General features: G+C 40.6%; 1 protein-coding gene across 3 annotated transcripts in view; it reads right to left on the bottom strand.

The window, feature by feature from the left end:
- KIF2A (kinesin family member 2A) overlaps nt 1–22,692 on the bottom strand; it is a 68,050-nt gene extending 45,358 nt beyond the window's left edge. For 2 of the 3 annotated variants that reach the window (XM_070357512.1, XM_070357513.1), the window contains exon 1: nt 22,347–22,691. In XM_070357512.1, the coding sequence (XP_070213613.1) occupies nt 22,347–22,410 (64 nt within the window). In that variant the 5' untranslated portion in view covers nt 22,411–22,691. Of the gene's footprint in view, nt 1–22,346 lie in introns of all 3 variants that reach the window. The other variant, XM_070357511.1, reaches the window with a different exon arrangement.
- Nucleotides 22,693–27,921: the final 5,229 nt, after the last annotated feature.

The raw sequence follows: 27,921 nt of genomic DNA, 5'->3' as shown, positions 1-27,921 counted from the left end.
AAGTAAAATAAAAGCAACACCTGAATGTGAAAGTGGGAGTAAGAGTTACCATTTTTTCAGATGAGAAAAATAACAGTCCAACATGTTGATGGAAATAACTCAGTACAAAAGAAAACATTGATGATACAGCACAAAGAACTGATGAAGTAGTAATTTTGGGCAAGTAAATGGAGATAAGATCTAGTACACAAGCGTAGGAAAGAGCTTATCCATGGCAAAGAAGGAAGGAAGATTTACAGGTGCAGGTACTGGTACTTGGGTAGATGGTAGGTTTGTAAAAGTTCTTTCCTGATTGCTTGTATTTCTCAGTGGTGAAATGGCAAGCGAGGTCATCTGCTCAGAATGTGGTAAGTAAATAAACACTAAGGATTTTATGACAAATCAGCTAGGAAAGAATGAATGGGCTAGAGATATGATTGCTTATTCAAAGGGAAGTAATCGTAAATTTAAACTGTGACCAGTTAGCATAATTATGATTTTTTCCCCTCCAGTCATTTTCAAACAATCTAGAAGGGGAAGGAGATTTAAAGCATATATAAGGGAATAATTTGAGGTTCTGCTAATCAAAAGAGGGGACAAGGGGGTTTAAGTTAGACATATAAGGGAGTGTTCATAAGAAAGTTAAGTGAGGACATGAGGGAAAGATAGGAACAATAAAAAAGTAGTAGGATTATAAATGCCGTGGGGTCAAAAGATCAGTTGAGTCAGGATATGAGAAGGAGTATGCTGGAAAGACAGAAAGGTGACTAAAAACTGGGATGCTTGAAACTGAGATTATGGAGATGTCAGGAATGTGATGACCTAAGGCGAAGGGCAAGATTACTAGAAGGAAGGAAGGGGAGAGGAAGGGAGGGGAACCGAGGAGATGGGAGAGAACGAGGAAACAAGCTCAAAGAACCAAGAGGAGAGGGTACTAGAAAGATCATCTATATATGAATGACGCAATTACCAAACACTATGATAGGAAGAGCACAGGAGAGAGTAACAGGAGCAAAAACCTTCAAGGAATTAGGGAAGTTGGCAATGTCTCAAGTTTCTATCTCGGAAAACCAGGTATATGGTGCTTCCATCAACCAATTTAGTGAAGTATTAGTCACTCAGTCATGTCCAACTCTTTGTGACCCCAGACTGTAGCCCACCAGGCTCCTCTTGTCCATGGAATTCTCCAGGCAAGAATATTGGAGTGGGTTAGCCACTGCCTTCTTCAGGGGAATCTTCCTGACCCAGGCATTGAACCTGGGTCTCCCTCATTGCAGGCAGTCTTTACCATCTGAACCACCAAGGAATCAATATAAGGAATACAGAAAATACAGAAATCTGGAGATAAAGGCAATGGATTCCATTTTTGACCACTTTAATTAGAAATATCAGAGGAAGTCCATATGGTAATATTTGGAAGTTGGATCTGAAACTAAAGAGATAGATTAGGTTTAAGGGGGCATTTTTAAAAAGTTTTTATTTAAAAAATTTAAATCTATTATGAAAATTTGTTATTGTTCAGTTGCTAAATCATGTCCAACTCTTTGAGACCCCATGGACCGTAGCATGCCAGGTTCCTCTGTCCATGGAATTTTCCAGACAAGAATACTGGAGTGGGTAGCCATTTCCTTATCCAGTGGATCATAGCAGATCAGGAAGCCATCTCTCCTGCACTGGCAGGTGGATTCTTTACCACTGAGTCACCAGGGAAGCCATTATGAAAATCACAAACATACAGATACCATTCATTCAGTTCCATTAATTTTACCAAATGGCCAATTCTATTGCCATTCCTCCCACCACCAATTTTGAAGCAAATCCCAGATATCATATCAATTTATCTATATTTACTTCAGTATGTATGGAGATATAATTTATGGGGTTTTCACATTCTCTTTTTAAAAGGAAATTCCTTCTTATGAATTTACTTTTTCTCTCCTCCCAGATGATTTAGTACAGCTAAAAGGGTTTTAAATAAATCGAACTACATGCCATTGATCTGTTTAAAAATAATATTAAGGATATGATCATGAGAGAAACCAAACCAAAATAAATCACCTTTACCACAGTTCAAGTTTAAAGTCTACTTCCCACTCTATGCTTGATTTTGTGCTTACTAAGGTTCCACTAACACTAGACATACTATATCACATATGCATATCTACACATATTATAGCAATCTTTCAACTCTGGTAACAAACACAGCTGACTTCACAATTAGGATTCCAATATGTCAAAAAACCTTATTCATCTCATATCAAAAAAACTGCAGTGTACTGGCTGACAATGCTAAATTAATCTGCTCTCTGTTAAAAGATCAAGAATGAGTGTTAGGATCAAAGCAGAACATACGTAAATATTCCAGGTGATACAGGGCAAGAAAAGGACTGCAGAAGTAAGAGGACACACAAGTGGATCACATTTTGATTTAGGCAACGGCTTCTTAGACATAACAAAAGCAGAGCAACAAAAGACAGACAGACCGGACTTCATCAAAATTCAAAACTGTTGTGCTTCAAAGGATACTAATCAAGAAAGAGAAAAGACAACCCATGCAATGGGTGAAAGTATCTGCAAAGCACATATGTGGGAAGAAAACACTATCTAGAATATTTACACAACTTTTACAACTCAACAATAAAAAGATAAATAACCTAATTTTTTAAGTGGGCAAAGGATTTGAAGAGATTTCTCCAAAGAAGATACACAAGTTTTGGCAAAGATGTGGAGAAACTGGAACCCTCAATTATTATTGGTTAGAGTGTAAAACGGAAAATATGGAAAACAGCATGGCAGTTCCTCTAAATGTTAAACATTAGTTTACATGATTCAGCAATTCCACTCATAGGTATAAATATATATACCCCAAAAAACTAAAAATATTATGTCCACACAATAACTTGTAGGTAAATGCTACTCACAATAGCAAAAAAAAAAAAAAAAAATAAGCAATTCAAATATCAATTGATGATTGAATAAGTAAAATGAATTATTATTTAGACACAGATAAGAATAAAGTGCGAAACATACTATAACATGGATAAACTCTGAGCATGGATTATGCTAAGTCAAAGAAGTTAGACATTAAAGGTTGCATATTGAACGATTCTACCTATATGTAGGCTCTTCCTTGGTGGCTCAGATGGTAAAGAATCTCCCTGCAATGCAGAAATCCAGGTTCGATCAATGGGTCAGGAAGATACACTGGAGAAAGGAATGGCTACCCACTCCAATATTCTTGCCTGGAGAATTCCATGAACAAGAGGAGCCTGGCAGGCTACAGTCCATAGGGTCACAGAGACAGATGTGACTAATAATTTTACTTTTGGGGCTACCTTGGTGGCTTAGATGGTAAAGAATTTGCCTGTAACGCAGGAGACCCAGGTTCAATCCCCTGGAGAATGGTTCCCTACTCTAGTATTCTTGCCTGGAGAATTCCAGGGACAGAGGATACTGGTGGGCTACATACAGTCCATGGGGTTGCAAAGAATTGCACACGACTAAGCGACTAACACTAACACACCTATATGTAATGTCCAGAACAGGCAAATCCATAAAGACAGAAAGCTGATTAATAGATGTTGGGAGCTGAAGTGAAGGAGAATGCAGTGACCACTAATGGACTACTAAAGGGGTATAGGTTTCTTTTCTGGGGTGATACAAATGTTCTGAAATCAGACAGTGGTAACAGTCACACAACTTTGGCATATACTTAAAATCACTGAACTGTACACTTTTAAATGGCAAATTTTCCCCCTTCACCTGGAAGTTTACTTTTTTTCCTTTTATTTACAAAGACATAATTGACATATAACATTATATTAGTTTCAGGTGTACAACATAATGATCTGTATCTACTGGGATATGATCACCACAATAAGTTGACATCCATCACCACACACAGCTACAATTTTTTTCTGGTGATGAGAATAGTCTTAGCAATTTTCAAATACACAATAAAATTTTAACTAGTCACCATATTGCATATTATATCCTATAATTTACTTATTTAATAATTGGAAGTTTGTACCTTTTGATACCCTTCTCCCATTTTCCTAACCCTCAAACCCCTCTACCTCCCACTTTAAACAACTATCAATCTATTTCAGGCACATGAGTTAAATGTTTTGTTTTCCGATTTCATATATAGGTGAGATTATATGGTATTTGTCTTTCTCTTTCTTACTTCACTTCACATAATGCCCTCAAAGACTATCCATGCTGTTGCAAAAGTTAAGATTTCTTTCTTTTTTACAGCTGAATATTCCATTGCGTATATGAAGACACACACACACCGCCCCCGCCCCTTGTATCTGCTTTATCCATCCATCCACTGATGGACACTTAAGTCAAATTCATGCACTGGCTATTATAAATACTGTTGCAATGAACATGGAAAAGGCAGATATTTTTCCGAGACAGAACTTTGTTTCCACTAAACACCCAGAAATAGAATTGCTGCATTATATGGTAGTTTTATTTTTAATTTTTTGAGGGACCTCCATAATGTTTTTCATAGTGGCCACACCAATTTTGTTGTTGTTCAGTTGCTCAGTCGTGTCTGACTCCTTGTGATCCCATGGATTGCAGCACGTCAGATTTCCCTGTCCTTTACCATCTCCTGAGCTTGCTCAAACTCATGTCCATCAAGTCAGTGATGCCATCCAACCTCTTGTCCTCTGTCAGCCCCTTCTCCTCCTGCCTTCAATCCTTCCCAGCATCAGGGTCTTTCCCAATAAGTCGGCTCTTCACATCAGGTGGCCAAAGCATTGGAGCTTCAGTTTCAGCATCCTGAATATTCAGGACTGATTTCCTGTAGGATTGGTTTGCTTTCCTTGCAGTCCAGGGGACTCTCTTCTCCAACACCACAGATCAAAAACAACAATTCTTCGGCATTCACCTTCTTTGTGGTTCAACTCTCACATCTATACATGACTACTGGAAAAACCATAGCTTTGACTAGACAGACCTTTGTCTGCAAAGTAATGTTTCTGCTTTTTAATACGCTGTCTATAGATCTGTCATAGCTTTTTCCCAAGGAGCAAGCATCTCTAATTGCATGGCTGCAGTCACCACCTGCAGTGATTTTGGAGCCCAAGAAAATAATGTCTCTCACTCTTTCCATTGTTTCCCCATCTATTTGCCATGAAGTGATGGGACCAGATGTCATGATAAAGTTTTTTGAATGTTGAGTTTTAAGCCAGCCTTTTCACTCTCCTCTTTCACCATCATTAAGAGGCTCTTTAGTTCCTCTTCACTTTCTGCCATTAAGAGTAGTGTCATCTGCATATCTGAAGTTACTGATATTTCTCCTGGCAATCTTGATTCCGGCTGGTGTTTCATCCAGCTCAGCATTTTGCATGATGTACTCTGCATGTAAGATAAATAAGAAGGGTAACACCACACAGCTATGATGTACTCCTTTCCCAATGTAGAACCAGTCCGTTGTTCCATGTCCTATTCTAACTGCTGCTTCTGGACCTGCATACAGGTTTCTCAGAAGGCAGGAAAGTGGTCTAGTATACCCACCTCTTTAAGAATTTTCCAGTTTGTTGTGATCCACAGAGTTAAAGGCTGTAGCGTAGTCAATGAAGGAGATGTTTTTCTGGAATTCTCTTGCTTTTTCTATGATACAACAGATGTTGGCAATTTGATCTCTGGTTCCTCTGCCTTTTCTAAATCCAGCTTGAACTTCTGGGAGTTCTCGGTTCACATACTGTTGAAGACTAGCTTGGAGAATTTTGAGCCTTACTTTGCTAGCATGCAAAATGAGTGCAATTGTGCGATAGTCTGAACACTCTTTGGCATTGCCCTTCTTTGGGATCGGAATGAAAACAGACCTTTTCCAGTCCTGTGGCCACTGCTGAGTTTTCCAAATTTGCTGGCATAGTGAATGCAGCACTTTAACAGCATCATCTTTCAGGATTTGGAACAGCAAGTCTGGTAAGTCTCTTGTGGAGTCACTGCTCCTTTCTCCTGGGTCACGAAGCACACAAGGTTTTGTTGTGCCCTCTAAGAGTCAATTTCCCCAGTCCTATGGAAGTTCTGTAATCAAATCCCACTGGCCTTCGAAGGCAAATTCCCTGGGGGTTCTCAGTCCCTTTGTAGGATCCTCAGGTTGGGAAATCTGTTGTGGGTCCTAGAACTTTTGCAATAATGCGAGAACTTCTTTGGTATAATTATCATCCAGTTTGTGGGTCGTCTGCTCTACGGCTTTATAGTGGAGCTAATGATGACCTCCTCCAAGAGGACTTCACGCCATAGGCCATGCCACCCAGGTCTGCTGCAGCCAGAGCCCCTGTCCCCGCGGTAGGTCACTGCTGACCGGTGCCTCCGCAGGAGACACTTCAAACACTCAAAGGCAGGTCTGGTTCAGTATCCTGTGGAGGTCACTGCTCCTTTCCCTGGGTCCTGGTGTGCACAAGGCTTTGTTTGCACCCTCCAAGCATCTCTGGTGGGTCTAAGATTTGACTTTAAACACAATTCCCATAGTCAATTTTATAACATTTTAATTACCTCAAAAGGATACCCTTTTATCCTCAAAACAGTACCCTTTTATCCTTAGCTATTACCTCCCCATTCCTCCAATAATCACTAATAATCATAAGCAATCACTAGTCTTTTTGTCTCTATAGAGATTAAGTTAATTGATTCTGGTCTAAAACAATCAGACAATTTACTTAAGTGAGTTAACCAAGTACAAACTGATAGAAATATAGGCAAATAATTCATTAGTATAATCTACTTTTACTGTGCTCAGAGTTTGAAAAATCCCAATTCTTTAGTAAGGCTGTTCAAGTTTATTGGGTTAAAAACAATAATGTCCATTTTTCAAATTTTTTAATTAAAAAAATCACTTTCTGCTCATAATCAGACACAATACACGAAATCTTATTTTTTTATACTGGCTTTCACAACACAATAACTTGAGTGTTTTTCATTATATGTCCAGATCTCATAAACACTACCTGTCACCTTCTATGGGCCATTTAACTTCAGAAAAAAACATTCTCTAGGCCCAGTATGAATTCCATGATCCAAGCTAGCAAAGCTCAAAAATATATTTTTGTATCCTGTATGGACAGGGGTATGAGGAAACAGGCACGCTTGCAAACAAGAAGGTAAATTCACATACTCTTTATGAAAGCAAACTGGCAAGATGTGTCAACTTTTAAAACATACAATTTTCTGCCCCAGCGATCATCCATCCTTTTAGGACTTTATCTTACAGATATAATCATGCATGTAAAAAATGACGTAAGTTCAAGGTTATTCACTATTGTACTAGCTGTACAATAGCTACAGAATGGGCATAACCTTTAGTGGCATATTAAATCACTAATAAAATACAGCTATGAAAAAGAATAAGTGAGGTAAGTCAGAGGAAGACAAACATCACATGCTATTGCTTATAGGAATCTAAAAAAAACTGATACAAATGAACTTATTTACAAAAAAGAAACAGACTCAGAGAAGGAACTTATGGTTACCATGGAGGAAAGGGGGGACAGTGCAGAATGGGAGTCTGGGATTGACATGTACGCACTACTATATTTAAAACAGATAACCAACAAGGACCTACTGGATAGCACAGGGAACTCTGCTTACTTAATATTCTGTAATAATCTAAATGGAGAAAGAATCTGAAAAAGAATAATACACTTGTAATGAACACAACTATACTCCAATATAAAATAAAAATTAAAAAAAGAAAAATAATTTTTATTTACATACTCAAAGGTTCTCCAAGAGATTGTTATTATTAAATGAAAATAAAATCACGAAGCAGGGCTTCCCTGGTGGTCCAATGGTTAAGGATCCACTCACCAATGCAGGGGACAAAGGTCCAATCCCTGCTCCAGGAAGATCCCACCTGCTGCGAGGCAACTAAGCCCATGTGCCGTAATTACTGAGCCAGCGCTCTGGAGCCCGTGAGAGCCACAGCTATCAAATCCACTCGCTGCAACTGCTGAAGCCCACTTTCCCTAGAGCCTGTGCTCTACAAGAGAAGCCACTGCAGTGAGAAGCCTATGCACTACAACTTGCCCCAACCAGAGAAAAGCCTATGCAGCAATGAAGGCCCAGCACAACCAAAATTAAGTAAATAAATTTTTTAAAACAGCAATGACATTTGGGACTTCACTAGCGGTCCAATGGATAAGACTCCAAACTCCCAATGCAGGGGACCGAGGTTTGATCCCTGCTCAGGGAACTAAGATCCTACATATTGCAACTAAGCCTGTGCGCTGTACTGAGTCTAGAGAACCCCTCTCACCCCACCTAGAGAAGCCTTCCGAGCAACAAAGAGGCTGTGTGCTGCAATGAAGACCTAGCACAGCCAAATGAATAGATAAGAAAAGCAATGACACGTACTGAGTTAAGTCATATTCTTAATACCTGGAGGATGAACACAAATCGACTCTTATCAGAATGTCAAAATCTGAATAGACATAGTGACAGAATAGCACAGATAGTTATTCCTTTATTTAGCAAATAGATCATTTATTAAGTATATAGAGGTCCTGTGCTAGGCACTGTGGATATGACAAAACTGGAGTATGACCAGAGACAACAGAACACGTAAGACTGTCCTGATTGTTCTGACAGAGTAAACAGGTGGATTCAGAGAACATAAAGCAGGGGACCCATCCCAGTCTAGGAATCAAAGAAGGATGAAATGTTTAACAGAGACAAAAAGGAGCAACAGCAGTTAGATACGTTAGGTACAAATTCTAAGAGTTCAGTGTGTCTGGAGTGCCTCAGGTCAGTGGCAAGGAATGACAGTGGAGAGGAAGGCAGACGGTTCAGCGTATACAGTAACCTATGTTACAGACCTGGGCTTTACCCAAAGTGTAATTGAGATAGAGGAAGTTATTTAAAAGTTTTAAGTAGGTGATCATGTTTGAAAGGTCATCCTGAAAGAGTAACCAAACCATAGGTAGAGAGACTTTAGGGTTATGAATTTGTGGCAGATGAGACATAATGCTAGCCTGACCAAAGTATAGTACAGGGTTGGGGAAAAAAGTGTATGGACTGAAGAAGCACTTAAGCAGTTAAATCAAGAGAACCTGATGATAGGATAGGAGGTTAAGAGAGAACTAGGAGTCAAGAAAGATAGCTAGGTTTCTGACTGGGGCAACAGGGTGAATGAAAGTGATAAGAGATACTGAACAAACAGATCTGGGGAACAGGTAATAGGTTCAATTTTGGACATGCTGGATTTGTGGTATTTATGAGCTATCCAAGTGGAAATAATCAGTAACACATTAGACATACAAATAGTACAGGTCTTCAGCTAGTCTGAGGTGAGGAGGAGCGTTAAGTTCACCCAGAGAGAATAGTGTGCAAGTACTGCAGTGTTAGGACCAAGCCCTGAAGAACACCAACAGTTAGAAACGAGAGTGAAAGATGCATCTTCGTAAATTAAGAAGGAAAGGTATGAGGGGTAGGAAGAAAATAAGTTTTATTTACTTTTACTTTAGTTAAGAAATGGCTCTTAATTAAACCCATGTGGCGGATTCATTTCGATATTTGGCAAAACTAATACAATATTGTAAAGTTTAAAAATAAAATAAAATTAAAAAAAAAAATACGACAAAAAAAAAAAAAAATTAAACCCAAAAGAGCAGGGAGGGTTTTTAGTTTTACACCAAGAATTTTTCAATTGCACTATAGCTGATTTACAATACTGTGTTAGTTTCAGGTGTACAGCAAAGTGATTCAGTTATACACATTCTTTTTCAGATTCTTTTCCATTTTTAGGTTATTATAAGACACTGAATATAGTTTCCTGTGTTATACAGCAAATCCTTGTTGTTTATCTATTTTATATATAGTGGCATGTATCTGTTAATCCCATACTCCTAATTTATCTCTCCCCTAACTTCCTCTTTGGTAACAAGTTTTTTCTATGTCTATGAGTCTGTTTCTGTCCTATAAATAAGTTCATTTGTATTATTTTTTAAAGTCCACATATAGTGATATAACATGTCTTTCTCTGTCTGACTTACTTCGCTTAGTGTGATAATTTCCTTCTTTCTTTTTGGCCAAACCTCATGGCTTGTGTGATCTTAGTTCCCTGACCAGGGATTGAACTGGACCACTGTACTGGAAATGCCAAGTCCTAACCACTGGATCGCCAGGAATTCCCCAGTATGGTAGTTTCTAGGTTCATCCAAGTTGCTGCAAGTGGCAATACTTCATTCTTTTTTTATGGCTGAGTAATATTCTTTTTGTGCATGCACACACACACACATCTTTAACCATTCACCTGTTGATGGACACTTATCCACATCTTGACTATTATAAACAGTGCTGCTATGAACATTGGGGTGCATCTACCTTTTTGAATTAGTTTTCATCTTTTCTGGACATACGCACAGGAATGAGATTTTTAGTTTGTTTTTTTTTAATGAAGTATGTGCTACGTTGCTTCAGTTGTGTCCGACTCTTTGCAACCCCATGGACTGTAGCCCATCAGGCTCCTCTACCCATGGAATTTTCCAGGCAAGAATACTGGAGTATGTTATCATACCCTGCTCCACGGGATCTTCACAACCCAGGGATGAAACCTGTGTCTCTTGTGTCTCCCGCAGTGGCAGGCAGATTCCTCAATATTAGCACCACCTGGGAAGCCATAAAGTGAACGTGAAGTCGCTCAGTCGTGTCCAACTCTTTGCAACCCATGGACTGTAGCCTCCCAGGCTCCTCTGTCCATGGGATTTCCCAGGCAAGAGTACTGGAGTGGGGTGCCATTTCTGCTACTTTATGTATGACCTTGGACAAGTCAATTTCCTCACTACAGAAAAACAAGCAAGTTTTGACCGATAGCAGTATTTCATTAGAGAGCTGTCTGTGCTTAAATTTTAAGACTTACTTCATTAATCAGGGTTTCAAATTTGTTCCAATTTCCTAAGAACCATTTAGGTAAATCACTATATCCATTTCTCTTTAGGCTGTCCATAGTAAACTTCAGGCTTAAAAATACCATGTTCCTCACCTTCCAAAATGCAATGCTATTTACACTCCCAACTAAGCTTTCATGCTATGCTATGCTATGCTAAGTCACTTCAGTCGTGTCCGACTCTGTGTGACCCCACAGATGGCAGCACACCAGGCTCCCCCGTCCCTGGGATTCTCCAGGCAAGAACACTGGAGTGGGGTGCCATTTCCTTCTCCAATGCATGAAAGTGAAAAGAGAAAGTGAAGTCGCTCAGTCGCGTCTGACTCCTATCAACCCCATGGACTGCAGCCCACCAGGCTCCTCCATCCATGGGATTTTCCAGGCAAGTGTACTGGAGTGGGGTGCCACTGCCTTCTCCGAAGCTTTCACAGGATGACACATAATTAGATTTCATATGTATATCTTAAGAACACGAATTACCTAAAGTTTAACTAGAACAGGTAAACTCTTATTTAAACTAGACCTTGGCCAATTTCAAGGAAGAAGCTTCTAGTACACTACTTGGACATTTGTTATAGTATTTGAATTATAACTCAAAATGTCTGTGGGCCAAAGTAAAGAGATGGAGCTGAAGCTGGTAAGCATTATCTGAATCCTCTCATTGCACTACAGCTCACTTAAAAATTCTGTCAGCAAACCCCAAGTCTCTCATATTGGCCAACAGACTAAAGATAACAAAAAATGAAGAGCAAAAACAACCCTATTGGGTTCTTATTCTTAAAATGTATAAACCCTTGTCATTCATCACCCCTAAAGCTTGCATCCACCTCCCTCCTTTAAAAGCAGTTTTAAGAGCAGTAGTTTTCGAAACTGGTCAGAAGGTACAGAAATCTTCCATATATCCTTTGCCCGCACATACGCATAGCCTCCTATATAATGTCAACATCCCACACTGCGAACACTTGTTACAATCAATGAACGTACACCGGCACATCATTACTATTCAAAGTACATATTTTACACTAGAGTTCACTTTTGGTATCGTATCTTGAGTTTTGACAAATTTACAACATGTAACCACCATTTCAAAATCATAAGGAATAATTTTACTGCCCCAAAAATCCACTGGGTTCTGTCTACTCATCCTTTGCTTTGTTGTTGTTCAGTTGCTGAGTTGTGTCCAACTCTCTGCCACCCCACGTACTGCAGCACACCGGGATTCCCTGTCCATCACTGTCTCCACTGAGTCAGTGATGCCACCCAACCATCTCATCCTCTGTTGCCCCCTTCTCCTCATGCCCTCAATCTTTCCCAGCATCAGGGTCTCTTCCAGTGAGTCAGCTCTTTGCAGGAGGTGGCCAAAGTATTGGAGCTTCAGCCTCAGCATCAGTCCTTCCAATGAATATTCAGGGTTGATTTCCTTTAGGATTGACTGGTTTGATTTTGCTGTCCAAGGGACTCTCAAGAGTCTTCTCCAGCATCACAATTCGAAAGCATCAATTCTTCGGCACTCATCCTTCTTGACGGTCCAACTTTGACATCCATACACGACTACTGAAAAACCGATTTTTAACTCCTAAACTGCAAATAGTAGCTAAGAGATTCTAAATGCTGAAATGACATTCAGAATCTTGAGGATGAAAACGGAAGGCAAAAGTCAGGGCAGAAAAAAATAGGCCAAAAATAAGAGCAAAGGAAAAGTAAAGGAGAGCAGCTGCATTTTAAGAATCAAAACACTCCACCCCTTAAAGAGCCAAAGCCAGATCCTTTAAGTACGGTTTTTCCTTTCCATTCCTTCTAGGAATTCTAAGAGGGTCTTGGCTAATACACTATAACTGAGTCTTAAGTAGGCAAAGCAGTGATAGCTTAAGTAAATTCCTGATCTCCATATAAACATTTACTGGAAGTGACTCAAACCTTAGACCCACTCACTTTTAAAACACTAGTGGCAAAACTATGAACACCCGAGCTGGATGCTCTCTGATAGCACACTGTACACTGGCTCTACAGTTCTCTATGCTGTATTCATGAATAGGATTAGCTTGATTAAACAGACTGAAGAGATTTTATAACCCACACTCAGACTTTTCAAACGCTAAGTCCATTCTTTTCAACACATCTGCCCTTTACTCGGCACAAGTGATATATGCATACAGCATCAACTCTTTTTCCAGTATTCTGTATCTCACCTGTTTCTTAATCATTGCCTACCCTCCTCGACTGATGCAATCCTAGCCTTGCTAGTTCCATTTTCAGTACTTCTCCCCCTCTAATCTATCACTAATCACTAGCTGCCTATTACTGCTCTTAGGAGATTAAGTCCTACAGTAGTTTCCAAGTGTCCTAGCAGTTAATTCCAAGATGCATTACCTTACCTTCGTTGCCAAGTCTTTAATAAGGTGCCCCAGATTACTCCTCCTTTTTCCTCTCCTCATCTATCACCTTCTCATTGTTCAGCAGTTCAGTTGCTAAGTCACGTCCGACTCTTTGTGACCCGCATGGACTGTAGCTTGCCAGGCTCCTCTGTCCACTGTGATTCCCAGGCAAGTATACTGGAGTGGGCTGCCATTTCCTTCTCCAGGGGATCTTCCCGGACCAGGGATCGAACCCATGTCTCCTGCATTGGCAGGCTGATTCTTTACCACTGAGCCACCGGGGAAGCCCTGCTATGCCAGGTTTAAATGCCCTTTACCTGACAGTCCTCCACTTCCAACTCACATGTGGTGCCATGTGCCTGGAATCCCTCATTCCCCCCAAGACAGTCTACTGGTCATCTTCCATCATTTTAACTTCACTTGCCATGAGGTCTTGTCAGATCACTGTTAGAAAATGCTACTTTTTCTAACATAATGGATCATAACTCTGGGTGTATACTAGAATCATCAATGTGCATAAAGCTGTTTCACCAGTGTAGTTGTCTTAAATACTGAGGCCCTGGCTTCATATCAGACCAATTAAAACAGAATCTCTGGGCAAAGTACCCAGATACTGGTGGTGACAGGTGGGGAGTTGTTTATATTTGGTTGTTTTTTCCAAAGCCCTACATGTGATTTTAATAAGCAATCAGGGCCATGAACCACTACATTAACTCTACCCAGGCTAGAAACAGAACTCCCGTAACATTTATGCTCCCTAAACATATCCACATCCCTAAAATACACTTACTACATAGCCTTGACCAACGCATATAATGTGAATATCTAAAATAGTCCATCATGAGGCTTAAGCACTTTACAGTAGTTTATACACTCAAGTGTAGGGTTTCACTTTTGTAAAATGGGGAAGATACTGTATACATTATAGGGATGTCACAAAAGTCAAATAAGATACTGGATATTATACACTTAGCAAAACAAAAGAATTATAAAAGGCACAAACGTTAAACCCCTTCAGATATCAAGAATAACACATGGATTCACTTTTTAAGAAACAACACTTAAGTGGCAGTATGGAAGACATAGCTATCTGGATGAGGCTGAGTAGGGAGCTCCTGGCCAAGAGCTCTAATCAAAGGGTCATTCATAGTATAAACACTGGACAAATTTTTACCGCAAGAATGTCCCATCCTGATCCAAACTTTCCTTTAAAAAAATCCTATTTAGGTGAAATCTGGTTAAAATTAATGCCAAAAACCAATTTAAAAAAAACCTGGAGACAAAGTCTTCGAAAGTAAGTAAAACACAGCCCTGGGACATGGCTGATTCTTACAGGCCCTTGGCCACATCATGTGAGGAGGCTGTTCTCACACAGAAGAACCGGCAGCTGGCTCTATCTGCTTCCGTGGTCCCTGTGTTTACAAGCATCCCAACATAGGATATCCAGAGAGGAACCTGCTGCCAGGGACTGGTCTGCCAGAAATTTAAAATGGAATAAACTTCACTCCTTTAGGCATCAAAACAAAGATTAAAAGGTATAAAGTAAAAATTTCAGACGTCCGTGTTCCTTGTCGCTCGCTGCAGCGCCTGGCGCCCGGGAAGAGGTGGTTGTGAGGGAAACCTGCTCTCGGCTAAAAAAAAAAAAAAAAATCAAATGAATATTAGAGAACAGAAAATAGGCTAAGAATAACAATGCCAATTTCAACTGACTGACAAGGGCTACCAGGACTGGTGGTGCTGTATTTTAAGAAGAATTCTGAGAGTGAATATACCGGTTCATCAGGGAAGCATGCCATGTGAGATAATGGATACTGTAATGGGCAGAGGATGCAAAAGGGGCAGCATCCTGGATGACAGATATTTTCCATTCAGAAGGCTCATAACTTAGACAGTATAATCTAAGAATCTGTATCGGAAAAGGTAAGTGGCAATGATGTACACACAGAATAGCACAGTTCTATCAGAACTCATCATACTACGTAAAAATCACTTATTTGTTTCTGAGGGCAGGAACTTCAACACCTATCAGAATGCCTTATATGCAACTATGAACAAAGGCATATTTCGGGCTTCCCTGATGGGTCAGTGGTAAAGAAATTGCCTGCCAATGCAGGAAACACGGGTTTGCTCCCTGATTCAGGAAGCTCCCACACGCCACAGAACAACTAAGCTAGCGTGCCACAACTACTGAGCCTGGGCTCCAGAGCCCGTGAGTTCCAACGACTGAGCCCACCTGCTGCACTACTGAAGTCCGCGTGCCCTAGAGCCTGTGCTCCGCAACGAGAGAATCACCACTAGAGTCGCTCCCATTGGCCACATCTAGCAGCAACGAAGACCCAGCACAGCCAAAAATAAATAAATAAAGTATTTAAAGGTATATTTAATTAACTCTGTAATAAGGAAACAAAGAATTATGAGATCACATTATTTTGTGATATGGCATAATCACTTAAGGTCTATACACAAAAATACTCTCTCACTCTAGTAAAAGCCCATTTGAACAGCAAGCTGATTGCAGTAGGTACAGAGAAAAATACGCAATACTCCAAATGGGAAAGGCCAGTACTAGATTTAGAAGCACAATTTTTAGAAGGGACACTCCTCCCCTCATTTTAATCTTGAGTGTGCATGTGCTCAGTTGCTCAGTCATGTCTGAGTGCCCCATGGACTGTAGCCAGCCAGGCTCCTCTGTCCACGGAATTTTCTAGGCAATACTGGAGTGGGTTGCCATTTTCTCCTCCACAGGATCTTCCCAACACAGGGATCAAACCCACGTCTCTTACATCTCCTGCATTAGCAGGGGGATTCTTTACCACTAGTGCCACTTGGGAAGCCTTTACCCTTGGGAGATAGTAGCAAAAAGTTAAATGAAAGGTTAACCAACGATGAAACGATACTCCATTTCAGTTTGTGTAAGCTTTCACTAGACATATCCCATGATCAGCAATTTGTATTTAGTTCTCATACACACAGTATATGTCACAGCATCCACTATGTGTAATTAAGCACTTAAATGCTTAATATGGTGAGGTTCTAACATCTATTTTCACTTAGACACTATAACAATATTAGTACTATTTTAATTACAAGAGTTAGTGTGTGACAGAAGGGCAACCCTCCTATATTTGCTCCACAACTGGACCACAAGAGTGAAAAACTAGTTTTACCCAGGATTTAAAAACTGTATCTATTCTCAAGCTCAAAACTACAACCTCAAAACAAACACCTTAAAAGATTACTTCAAGTTACAGGACAGAGGTGTTAAAAGCAAAGTGGGTGGTTAATTCTAAGAATTAAGCTTTGCAAAAGATAAGTGTAATATTAATGACAAGTATTATTTGTGACTAGAAAGAATGGGTCTGGATATCTCTCAAGGGAATCTTGGTCTGGATTTTCCATACTTGTACCTTCTTCCTACAAGTATGGAAATGAGCTTAATTGGCTCTTTGCTATTTTCTCTAGATATTTTAAAAAATTATCACGCATTAACAACAAATAGCCTTTCCCCACAGTTGGAAAATTTTTGTCACAAAATTCAAGTGACTAGGCAAAGAATATAGATTTCTTTCTGTGGTAGTTCTGGAAGCAACAAGTGACAGACTATTGAAAAGGGGCTTTAAAACCTTAGATTCAAGAATCTTAACATTTATAGTTAATACAATATGACAAATCAATTTGATCTCACTAGTTGGGCAAATTTAAGCAACATTACTAATTGTAGGTTATCTAAAGCTAAAGAGGCTTTTATATCTCAAAAAATAAAAAGTGATTAACTTCATACTATCATCAGCAAACATTTGCCAGCATCTAAAGTGAGCTGGGAGCAAAAGGACTCAGGTTTTGGTCCAAGTCAAGCCTCTTTATTAACCATATGATCTTGCCAAGTTCTCCAACCTCAGATTCTTCACCTATAAAGCAATGAATCTGCCACCCAATTACCCTACTTACCTCACAGGGTTTCTAGGAGGATCCAGGTAGATAACCTATTTGAAAAATTATGAAGACCTAAAATATATAACCAACATCACGCTGATCACCATGTAAAAAGAAATCATTAATCCACAATTTTGCTTTATTGACAATGCCAACGCCTTTGACTGTGTGGATCACAACAAACTGTGAAAAATTCTTAAAGAGATGGGAACACCAGACCACCTGACCTGCCTCCTGAGAAATCTGTATGCAGGTCAAGAAGCAACAGTTAGAACTGGACATGGAACAACAGACTGGTCCCAAACAGGGAAAGCAGTACATCAAGGCTGTATATTGTCACCCTGCTTATTTAACTTATTACATTATGTGAAATGCCAGGCTGGATGAAGCACAAGCTGGAATCAAGACTGCCAGGAGAAATCACAATAACCTCAGATATGCAGATGACACCACCCTTATGACAAAAAGCGAAGAACTAAAGAGCCTCTTGATGAAAGTGAAGAGGAGAGTGAGAAAGTTGGCTTAAAACTCAACATTCAGAAAACCAAGATCATGGCATCTGGTCCCATTACTTCATGGCAAATAGATGGGGAAACAATGGATACAGTGAGAGACTTTATTTTGGGGGGCTCCAAAATCATTGTAGATGGTGACTGCAGCCATGAAATTAAAAGATCCTTGCTCCTTGGAAGGAAAGCTATGATCAATCTAGAGAGCATATTAAAAAGCAGAGACATTACTTTGCCAACAAAGATCTGTCTAGTCAAAGCTATGGTTTTTTCAGTAGTCATGTATGGATATAAGAGTTGGACATAAGGAAAGCTGAACACCAAAGAATTGATGCTTTTGAACTGTGGTGTTGGAGAAGACTCTTGAGAGCCCCTTGGACTGCAAGGAGATCCAACCAGTCCATCCTAAAGGATATCAGTCCTGAATATTCACTGGAAGGACTGGTGCTGAAGCTGAAACTCCAATACTTTGGCTACCTGATGTGAAGAACTGACTCACTAAAAGACCCTGATGCTGGGAAAGATTGAAGGCAGAAGAAGGGAACAACAGAGGATAAGACGGTTGGATGGCATCACCGACTTGATGGACATGAGTTTGAGTAAGCTCCAGGAGTTGGTGATGGATGGGGAAGCCTGGCGTACTGGAGTCCACTGGGTCGCAAAGAGTCAGACATGCCTGAGCGACTGAATTGACCTGAACTGAATCCACAATTCCCTCCATTCCACTCACTCCATAATCAAAATCACATAACTGTACCAAAAGGAACTATACTGCTATGTGGTTCATTTTTATTAACTAAATTCACAGTCCATTCTCTAAAAGCCTGTCTAATGACAGGGAAAAGTAAATGAGCAGAAGAATAAATGTGGCAAAACAGGTAGTGAATTAGGTTACTAAAATCTTTTCTAAGATGGCCTGCCCTAAACTCCAAGATTCCTGATGGGTCCTTTGAAATCTTTCCTCTGGATTTCAGATGCTTAATTAAAGCACTCTTTTCACTGTTTAATTAAGAAACAGATGTATTTTTTCCTCTCACAATTTTTGAGTTTTGTGACCTAGTAAACATACCACAACACTTTTTACCGGATCATTCCAACTGGGCTCTCTAACGCTGCTCTCCAATGGCTTTCCCATGAGTGAGAAGCAATTTCCGACTTCTCAACTGGAATAGAGAATTCTTCCTTTCCTGTCACAGTTGATAGTTTGGTTTCTAGGCTACATTAAGCCAGGCTCTTGGCTTCCACTGTATGAATCTAGACAAGTCACTTACAGTGACTTGGGACTCAATTTCCACATCTTTAAAAAATGAGAACTTGATTATCTCCAAGGATCTGTCTGGTTGAAATAGTGCATGAGTCTCTTCAGATCACATTTATCAATTACGTGACTAAGACACCTCGAAGAGTAATTCCATCGTGGCTGCAGCTTCCAAATATGCAAAACATTTCTCATCATTCCCCCAGCCTCCAAAGGATAGTCAAAGCTACTGTAGAACAAACAAGAAATAATTTAACAGTACAGTTTTGTGTGTGTGAGGTCTCCTAATGAAGACTACCTAGCTACACAACAGTTAAGATTGCAGTTTTTAGAGTCATTAGATTCAAAAAGAAACTGAATCAGAAAGATAATAGAAAGACACATGCAAGAAAACAAACATTGAGTGTTCATTTCCACAAACCAGTCCAATCTCATGCCAGGTTATTTCCTATGGGTAGGAATAATCTTAGGAGTCCAAGCCTAACCTCTGTCACTTTTAATCTCAGAATACCAAAACAGTCAGTAAGCCTTTTCTAGATCACTCAATTTCAATGAACACTGGGAATCTTGAACTAAGAGGCCTGAATGAGGCAGTAGGGTGGGGGTGGGGAGCAGAATAAAGAAGCAGCAGCACAGGATAAGCATAGATGGAACTGTTTTCCTTCCAGGTAAGATTTTGTCGTAATGATTAATCAAAACAACATTAGAAAACTGAGTCCAATAATGAGTGATTCACTCAAAACTATATGCAACGAACTCATCGAGGAGCAGATGAATTCTGGGAATTTAAAATCCTGTAATGCCCAGGCTGTGGCTGAAGTGGGAGTGGGCAGTCTGCCATCTATCAATAGCATTCTCCATACCACCCCTTCTCTGGTGCAGTCTGAAAACATAATATTAAGAAAAATGTACCCAAACATTAATACTTGAGGAAATATGCTGTCTCATGAGTCTCCTAATGACTTAGGAATCCAGTGACTGACTGGCCATCCAGTTTTAGTAATTAGTGAAAACATACTGGGAATTAGTTTTGAGCAGGGTGTTGAAAGATACTAACAAGTCCACATTAATTACCTAGAAATTTTTTTTTTTATATATGAGCATCGCGGATGGGAGAAGCATGCTCAGAAACAAGGACAAGGATCACCACTTAGCAAGCATGCAGAGAAACATCAAAATCACCAGTGAACAGCAGTCTAGAACACCCCTCTTCACTCATGTGGTTTCCTCTGTCTCAGGCATTACGTTAGTGCTCATCCAACTACAAAGTTTATTTGTTACAAAGATCACTAGTGTTTTATCCAAATAGACAGACCATAGAAATGGGCGGAAACAAAACAGCTTCTTTAAAGTGAAAAAGGGAAGGCTTTCGGTGAGTCTCCCAGACATCAATTTCTACTGTGAAACACCACTACCCAATGCAAATGATCATTTCCTTAAGTTCTCTGCTTATCTGTTACCTTCAACTCTACTATGCACCTGAGGAGCATAAATACATACATGACTGTAAGTTAAGATGAAATACACTGTAATGATTTCCATTATTTCTCCAGGGCAAACTGCTTTGAAATATGATTTTAGGTTACTAGCACTTATGTAAGAACACAAAGCTCTTAGATGTCTGGGTTTCTGGTATAGGCAGAAGATGAAGGCAGAAAGAGTACTAAATATAGTACTAAATAAAGAATATCCTAGAATCCCCCCAAAAACCAAAACTGTCTGCAGTCTGACACATTTAAAAAGATGTTAGCCTAGAAAACATAAAATTAACCAAACCTTTCAAGTATCATGATACTTTTTCTGATAAATTCTGTAGTTAAACCTACAATCACAGTTAAAAGTCTTAGAATGTAAAGAACTCACACATTTTATTGCTTCTCCCCCAAATTTTAAATAATATATATAAACCCTACTTTTACTAGTATACAGTGAACCTGCATTTACCTAAAAATGAAATTACAGTAACAGCACAGCCTAAGGAAAGCAATGAGAAAATATGAAGAAACCCCAACCAAAGTAAGAGACATCTCTTCCCCGCTAGTGTTATGGGTAACTTCTAAAGCTCAATGTGTTATAATTTATCTTTTCACATACTGCATAATAATGTTGACACAAATTATGTCAGATATAAGGAAAGGGAAAAAAATCATTAGCTGCACAGGGTCTTCCAATATATGTTATCACAGATAAACAAGGCAGTCAATCTAAGCTTCACATAACTTGATCAAACCTGTAGAAGCCTCTCGGTAGAGGCTGTAGATGAGACGGCGACAGTTACCATTGACTAGGCTAAACGATAATAAGCCATAACCTAAAGGCACAGGATTAGATACACCGCACGCCTCTCGGTATTACACACCTCTACTTCGTTCAATGTTTGGACTGAAACATAATTTTACCCGCCTCCATGCGTTTTCTCCTTTACAATATAAATGACTTCCAATCCTGGCTGGCTAGGGGCGTAAAACATTTTCCCCAAGAGAAACCTATAGAAAGAGACACAAGCCTAGGGCTTTTTCTCTCTTTATAATTTTAATTAGGCATGTGCCTCCACCTCGTCTTACACTTTTCTCTCGGTTACCTCTCAGGAGGGTGTGAGAATATCAACATCCGGTCGTCCACCCCCACCCTCTCAGGAGTGCCTCGCACAGACAAGGATCATCCTGCTCCTTCCCTTTCAGTCTCATCACCTTTGAGAAGCTTATCGAATACTTCTTCCCTTTGCTCCCCCACCCTTATTCATGGCTGAGCACCACAGGCTCCCCATCCTTCTTCCAAGGAAGGGACTGGCAAAAAAGAAAGAGGCATGCTCGAGAAATGAAAGACGAAGAAACCTGACAACCAAACAGCTTAAACCAATGGGGTTGGCCTTTCTCTCCCACCTTGGCCTCGGACCAGTAGTCGGTTCCCTAAATGCTGAAATCTCTGGTCTTCACGCTCTCCCCACCCCCATCCCCTCAGAGATGAGGCCGGAAAATGAAAAGGCCGGGGTGAGCCGCGAGGCTGGGTCAATCCTATCGGAGCCTGCCGTCCCCGGGCGGGGGTCCCCGGGGAGGATGGAGATCGCGGGGAGGAGCGGGGGGCCCCCCGACCCGGGACCCTCCGGCGCACCCACCCGAAGACAACCGGAGACCCCGGGGCCCTTCCCCGTCGGCCTCCCCCCGGCCCAGGCCCCCGCAGGGCCCCTCCCCGGTTCGGCACTGCAGCGGCACCCGGGGCGGACCCCAAGCTGGCCTCACTCGCACACACGCCACACACAAAAGCGCCGCGGCCGCCGCCTTCCCGCCCCCACAGCCCGGCGGAGCAATCAATGAGGCGGCCGGCGCCCGCGTCTCCGCCGCGCACAGCCGACAGCCGGGCCGGACGGCAGGGGCGGCGGCGAGGCTCACCATCGCTCCGCTTGATCTCCACGTAAATCCCGATCTGGATCTTGCCGAAGTTGGCCGTTGCCATCACCTCATCTGGAGCAGCGGCGGCGGGCCGAGGGAGGGGGACCGGAGGGCGGAAAAGGCGGGGAGGGGGCGGGGTAGGTGTGGGAGGGGGAGCGGTTGCCCGCGGCCGCGCCGGCCCGGGCGACAGCGTGAACGCGAGCCGGGGCCGCGAGGAGCAGCGGCGGGCTAGCAGGCAGAGGCCCCGGGCCTGCAGGCCGGCGGGAGGACGCGCACGCCGGGGCGTCGGGGTGAAGCGAGGGCCGGGGCGGTGCGGCGGCGCGGGGGAGAGTGGGAGGGCCCGCGCCGCCCGCCCAAGAGCCGACGCTGGGGAGGCGGGGCGCCGCGCGCCTGCGCAGAGCGTGCCTCCCGCGTCTTTTCCTGGTCGGCCCGCCTTGCCCCGCTGCCTGGAGGCGGCCCCGCCCAGCTCCGCGGCTGGGCGGGCGGCGGCCGAGGCTAGGCCGGCGGAGGGAGCGGAGCGCGCGCGGCAAGGCCCCCAGGGAGCCTGCGTCTAGTTTGATTTCGGCGCGCGGCCTGGAAGAGGCGGGAATCTGCGCTTCCAAGAATTTGCATTGTTGCTGGAATGGATTAAGCTCCCTGCGGTTTCTGGGCTTTCCAGCTGGAGCGCGAGGCTGGGGGATGTGCATTTAGGGGTCGGCCATTGACAGCATGGGTTCAGTGTCTCATCTGACAGTGTCACCTCCATTGCTTCTTAGAGGTGGCCTGTGCGAGATGTCCCAAGATTTCCCATCCAGTGGTAGAAGAAACACCTTTGAGTTGTCACCCACACTTAGTCGGAATGAAGATCCGCTTTTTATGGCCTCGGCTTACGGCTCATCGCCATTCAAAAAGAAACTCGGCGTGGGCGGGGAGTGGGGGATTTGACTGCTGGATTTATGATGCATCGGATGCAGATGTCTTGGCTCTGCTGTAGAGTTCAAGACTATTTGCCCTGGACCATAAAACCAGTAACTATGATTCAAGGACAGAGGGCCAAATAAAGTTGACGAAGAAATGTGCCTTTTCGGTAGTCAGTTGATAGTTTGACCACACCAGCGTGTGGAGAGCAGGATTCTTCATCCTGGCAGAACAGGAAGGCCTTGTGGACAGGGACCGTGGAAACTATGTTTACAGCATTCTGTACAAACCTCCAAACGTGTGACATTTGCTTCTAGTTTTAGGACTTGATATGGAGGAAACACATTTATCGTGCCCTGCTTTCTCTAGTCATTGTTAATCTCCCTGTAATGATAATATAAAACATACAGTTTTAAAATTAAAAAATTGGAAACTGGATATATGTGTGTTAAGTGTGTGTAGGAGTATATGCAAATAGCTAGAGTTTTTAATCCTAATATAATCAAGTCAAGTAGACCCTAAAAAATTTGTTGAGAAAGATTTGGAGTCTGTAACTTAAATGTATTGAAGGCATACTTGTCAAAGAACAAAGTTTCTTAGATCCAGTCCAAAGTAAAAATAATGTCTGTGAGAAAAACACTAGGCAGACAACTTTGAAAACCAGCTTTTACATATCAGAAATGACATTACTGTAAATCTCAATTTAGGACCTCTGTTTCAAAATAAGATTTGACCAAATCAGGATTTGTTTTGGTTTTTTTTAATTATCTTGAGCGTTTTATCTGAACTCTTTGAGCTTCTGTCTAGTAGAGCACCTCTGATGTCTCTATGACTGAGGTATAAAGTATCTATGTATTTGCTTGCAAATTCTTTAAAGAATACAAATAAATCAAGCTATACATCTATTAAATTTAAAATTGCTTCATAAATGTGTTTTATCATGGTTGCTGACACATACCTTGCCCTCCGTGGGCTATATAATTAAGAAGCCTAAACCTTTAATCCATAGTCAAAGGTATTTTAAAAATATATACATTAATCTGCTCTATAAAAAATGTATGAGATGTGCTACTTGTCAAACATAAAAACCTTTCCTTTATAGGTCATACCCAAAAGGCGTATGTTTTTCTGTATGCCCCACCCAGCATCTGTATTTCCCAAGACTTGCATCTTGGGCCTTGCGCCAGTGGCCTTCTGAAGAGCACGGGTAAATAAATGCAGTGCAGCTACGTTTCCATCGACATCCTAGATCAAGAATTCTGACTCTGGCTCCAGCGTTAGCAAACTATATAACCTTGACTAGAACAGTGACTGGCATATAGTAGGCACTCAGACATTTGTTCAATGAATTAACTTGTTAAACTGCTCCAAATCTCGGTTACTTTCTTAAACAGCCTGGAAAAATAACTTCTATTCTCTCAATTGCAGAAAATTTTCATGAGGATCAAATGAAATAATAAAATGTGACAATATTTTATACGTACAATCAAGTTAAAAAAAGAGAGTAAACAACCCTATAAAACATAGCCTAATGCTTTACTGTAATCTTCAAATCATTAGTTGAAATTTTATATCCAGTGATATAAAATTAAACACACTTTGCAATTTGGCTCTGCCCCTCAACAACTCATATCTGAGAGGATAGCAAGAGCTTAACAGACCCGTCTGTATTCTTTTACCCACTTAAGTCCTTCCTACCTTAATTTACAGAATAATTTGCTCAAGGATAATTTCCATCAAGTCATATCCTTTTAATAGTGGCTGCTGTTGTCCTACCCTATCCTGAATTGATAAACCATTTCAAAAAAATCATAGTTTCTGTAATAAAGCCAAGCCAATCTCCTTATAAAGTCTAGATTAAATTTTTTTTTTGGTCTGCTTTGGAGTCATTAGTACATAAACGTTAAGAGATTATTCCAAGAAAGAGGCTATTAAGTCAGTGAGCAAGATTTGAAGCAGAGGGCAGCACTTACCGGAACCAGTTACCTGCTCCTCTGGCAAAAAGCAGAGGAAGGACCTGGCTTCAGTTCTAGCTCAAATTATATGTACTTGTCTACATCTTCTTATTTGAAAATTTCCATTCAATGTTTGCATCTAAGTTACTTTCACAAAGTTTGTGAATTTAGGATCGAACGGAAGGATAATAGAGTTGATAGAAACTTTCTTTGACTTTATTGTCTACTTTCTGTCCTAGGCTGTTTGGGAGACTCTGGTTGTCAGTGATTCCCATTGCCATTAAATTTACTCAAATTTTAATTCTAATTAAACTGGTAATATACTAATTTACTAATATATTTATATATTAGTATATATATATAATTTACTGTATATATATTTTATATATATATATCTAATTTACTGTAATATATTTTAGTCCTTAAACAAATACATTAAAAACACTTGGGAGATATGAATCCCAATTGTACCCACTCTATAATATCTGCTTTTTTCTTCTCTATTGGATTTCTCTTCCTGCCTGCAAACATTTTCAGACTCCTTTGTCTTGGAAAAAAATTTTCTTGATTCTTCTCTTCCTATTCAAATTCCATTCTATTTTTTTCTTTCCCTCCCCTGCAAAATTCTCAAATGACTGCTTTAAATGCTCACTACCTTGATTCCACATCACTCATTTCCTAACCCCTAGACCTGGATTCAGTCCTCTACTGTATTATATTTTTTAACGTCAACAATTACCTTGTAATTACCTCATTCAGTATACACTACCATCTTTATTTACCTTGAATTCACTGGAGAATGGCCAACCTGCTCTCTCCCAAACAATACCTTGCCCATTCCCACCTCAGTTTATGCTCAAAGAGTAAATAATTTACTCTCCTCTTTTTTAGTCTGTGCTGCATGGCTTGTGGGATCTTATTTCCCCGACCACGATTGAACATATGACCCCCGCAGTGGAAGCACAGAGTCCTAACCACTGGACCGCCAGGGAAGTCCCATATTATTCTCTGTCTAAAACTTTTCCATGTGGCAAAGCACAGCTGTAGGTATGCAGGCTTTCTTTATGGTATTTTGTCCGCTCAATCCAATCTATAATGACTGCTCTGTCTGAGTGATTCTCCCCCAGCCAGGATCATCAGACACATTTAAGAAATATTTTAATAAAAATGCATAAACACAAATTCTACTTCAGGCCTAACAGTTTAAAATTTCTAGGGGTGGGGAGCTTAATGTGGTCTGTTTTTAAAAAACTTATCAGGAAGATTCTGAAATACATGTATAACTGGTTGAGAACTATTGATTATGCCTGAATTTCCATAATTTGGTATTTTCTAAACACTGGCCACTTAGGGACTAGGTACTGAATAGACATTGATTGGTTATTTATCTAGTCCATCTTCTTGGTTAAAATTCTTTCATGTATACTTTTCAATTGTCTACTTATCAAACTTATATTGATAGTATACTTTCATCTATACCTTTTGATAGTGTCTTGGATTATATTAACAGTAAACTTTTGGTAGAGAGCTAATTTTAAGGCCTTTTAAGGTCCATATGGGACTTAGATCTGTATAGGAATATCAATAATGTGGTATCATATTCAATTATTGTCTGCTTTGATGTATTCCTAATCCTTATACTTGTTCATGAAGTGTTTGCCTTTTAATTTACATGACTGATTCCTCTCAAAAATAGGAAGTATAGAGGTTTTCCCTTAAATCAGATTTTCAGTAATTTGATGAATATAACTCATAAATAACAAGAAATGGTCTTTTCACCATTTGGAGTAATATATCCAAAGTGAAAATCATTTCTATATCCTTACAATAGTTATTTTATATAGTATTACAATAGTTATTGAAGCTGAAATTCCAATACTTTGGCCACCTGATGCGAAGAGCTGACTCATTGGAAAAGACCCTGATGCTGGGAAAGATTGAGGGCAGGAGGAGAAGGGGATGACAGAGGATGAGATGGTTGGATGGCATCACTGACTCAATGGACATGAGTTTGAGTGAACTCCGGGAGTTGGTGATGGACAGGGAAGCCTGGTGTGCTGCAGTCCATGGGGTCACAAAGAGTCGGACACAACTGAGCAACTGAACTGAACTGACAACAGTTATTAATTCAAGAGCTTAGTAAACTCTTTTATAGAGTTGCTGTGGAGCATCAATGAAGTAAAATGGAATGATTGATGTTGTGCTACACATACTCATTATTTTATAAAACTATGACCAGTGTTAGTTTGTTCAATATATTCAGTCTAAGTCAAGTTTAACTAGAGAGAATAAGGTTCCCTGAAATATTTCTTGTCATTAAAGGATAGCATCTGATTTTTTTGGTTGCTGTTATGATGTAATAATAAAAAACTTTACAGAAAGCCAAGTTTCCAGTAAATATTAAGACCCCAAACATCCCTTATGTCCCTAATCTTTGTTAATATACATACTTACTCTTATGGCTGTTTGAATTCCTTTAAATGAAACATACATGTTCTGTACCATGATTGGAACCTAGCTAGGACAAAGAAAACACATAACAGTGGAAACAAAGACATTTTTTCATTGTAGATTTAATCTCTTAAAATATTTGTTTTGCTTGACTTCACTTCTTATGACTATTTCAGTGTGTTTTTATAGTCCCTATATTTATAATTTTGGTTTTTGTTTTACTGCGCTGGGTCTTCGCTGCTACGCACAGGCTTTCTCTAGTTGCGGAGAGT

Source organism: Bos mutus, chromosome 20 (genome assembly GCF_027580195.1).
Source record: "Bos mutus isolate GX-2022 chromosome 20, NWIPB_WYAK_1.1, whole genome shotgun sequence".
NCBI classification, from domain to species: domain Eukaryota; kingdom Metazoa; phylum Chordata; class Mammalia; order Artiodactyla; family Bovidae; genus Bos; species Bos mutus.
Note: the sequence above shows the minus strand (reverse complement) of the source record. Positions and strands in the feature narration are given on the sequence as shown.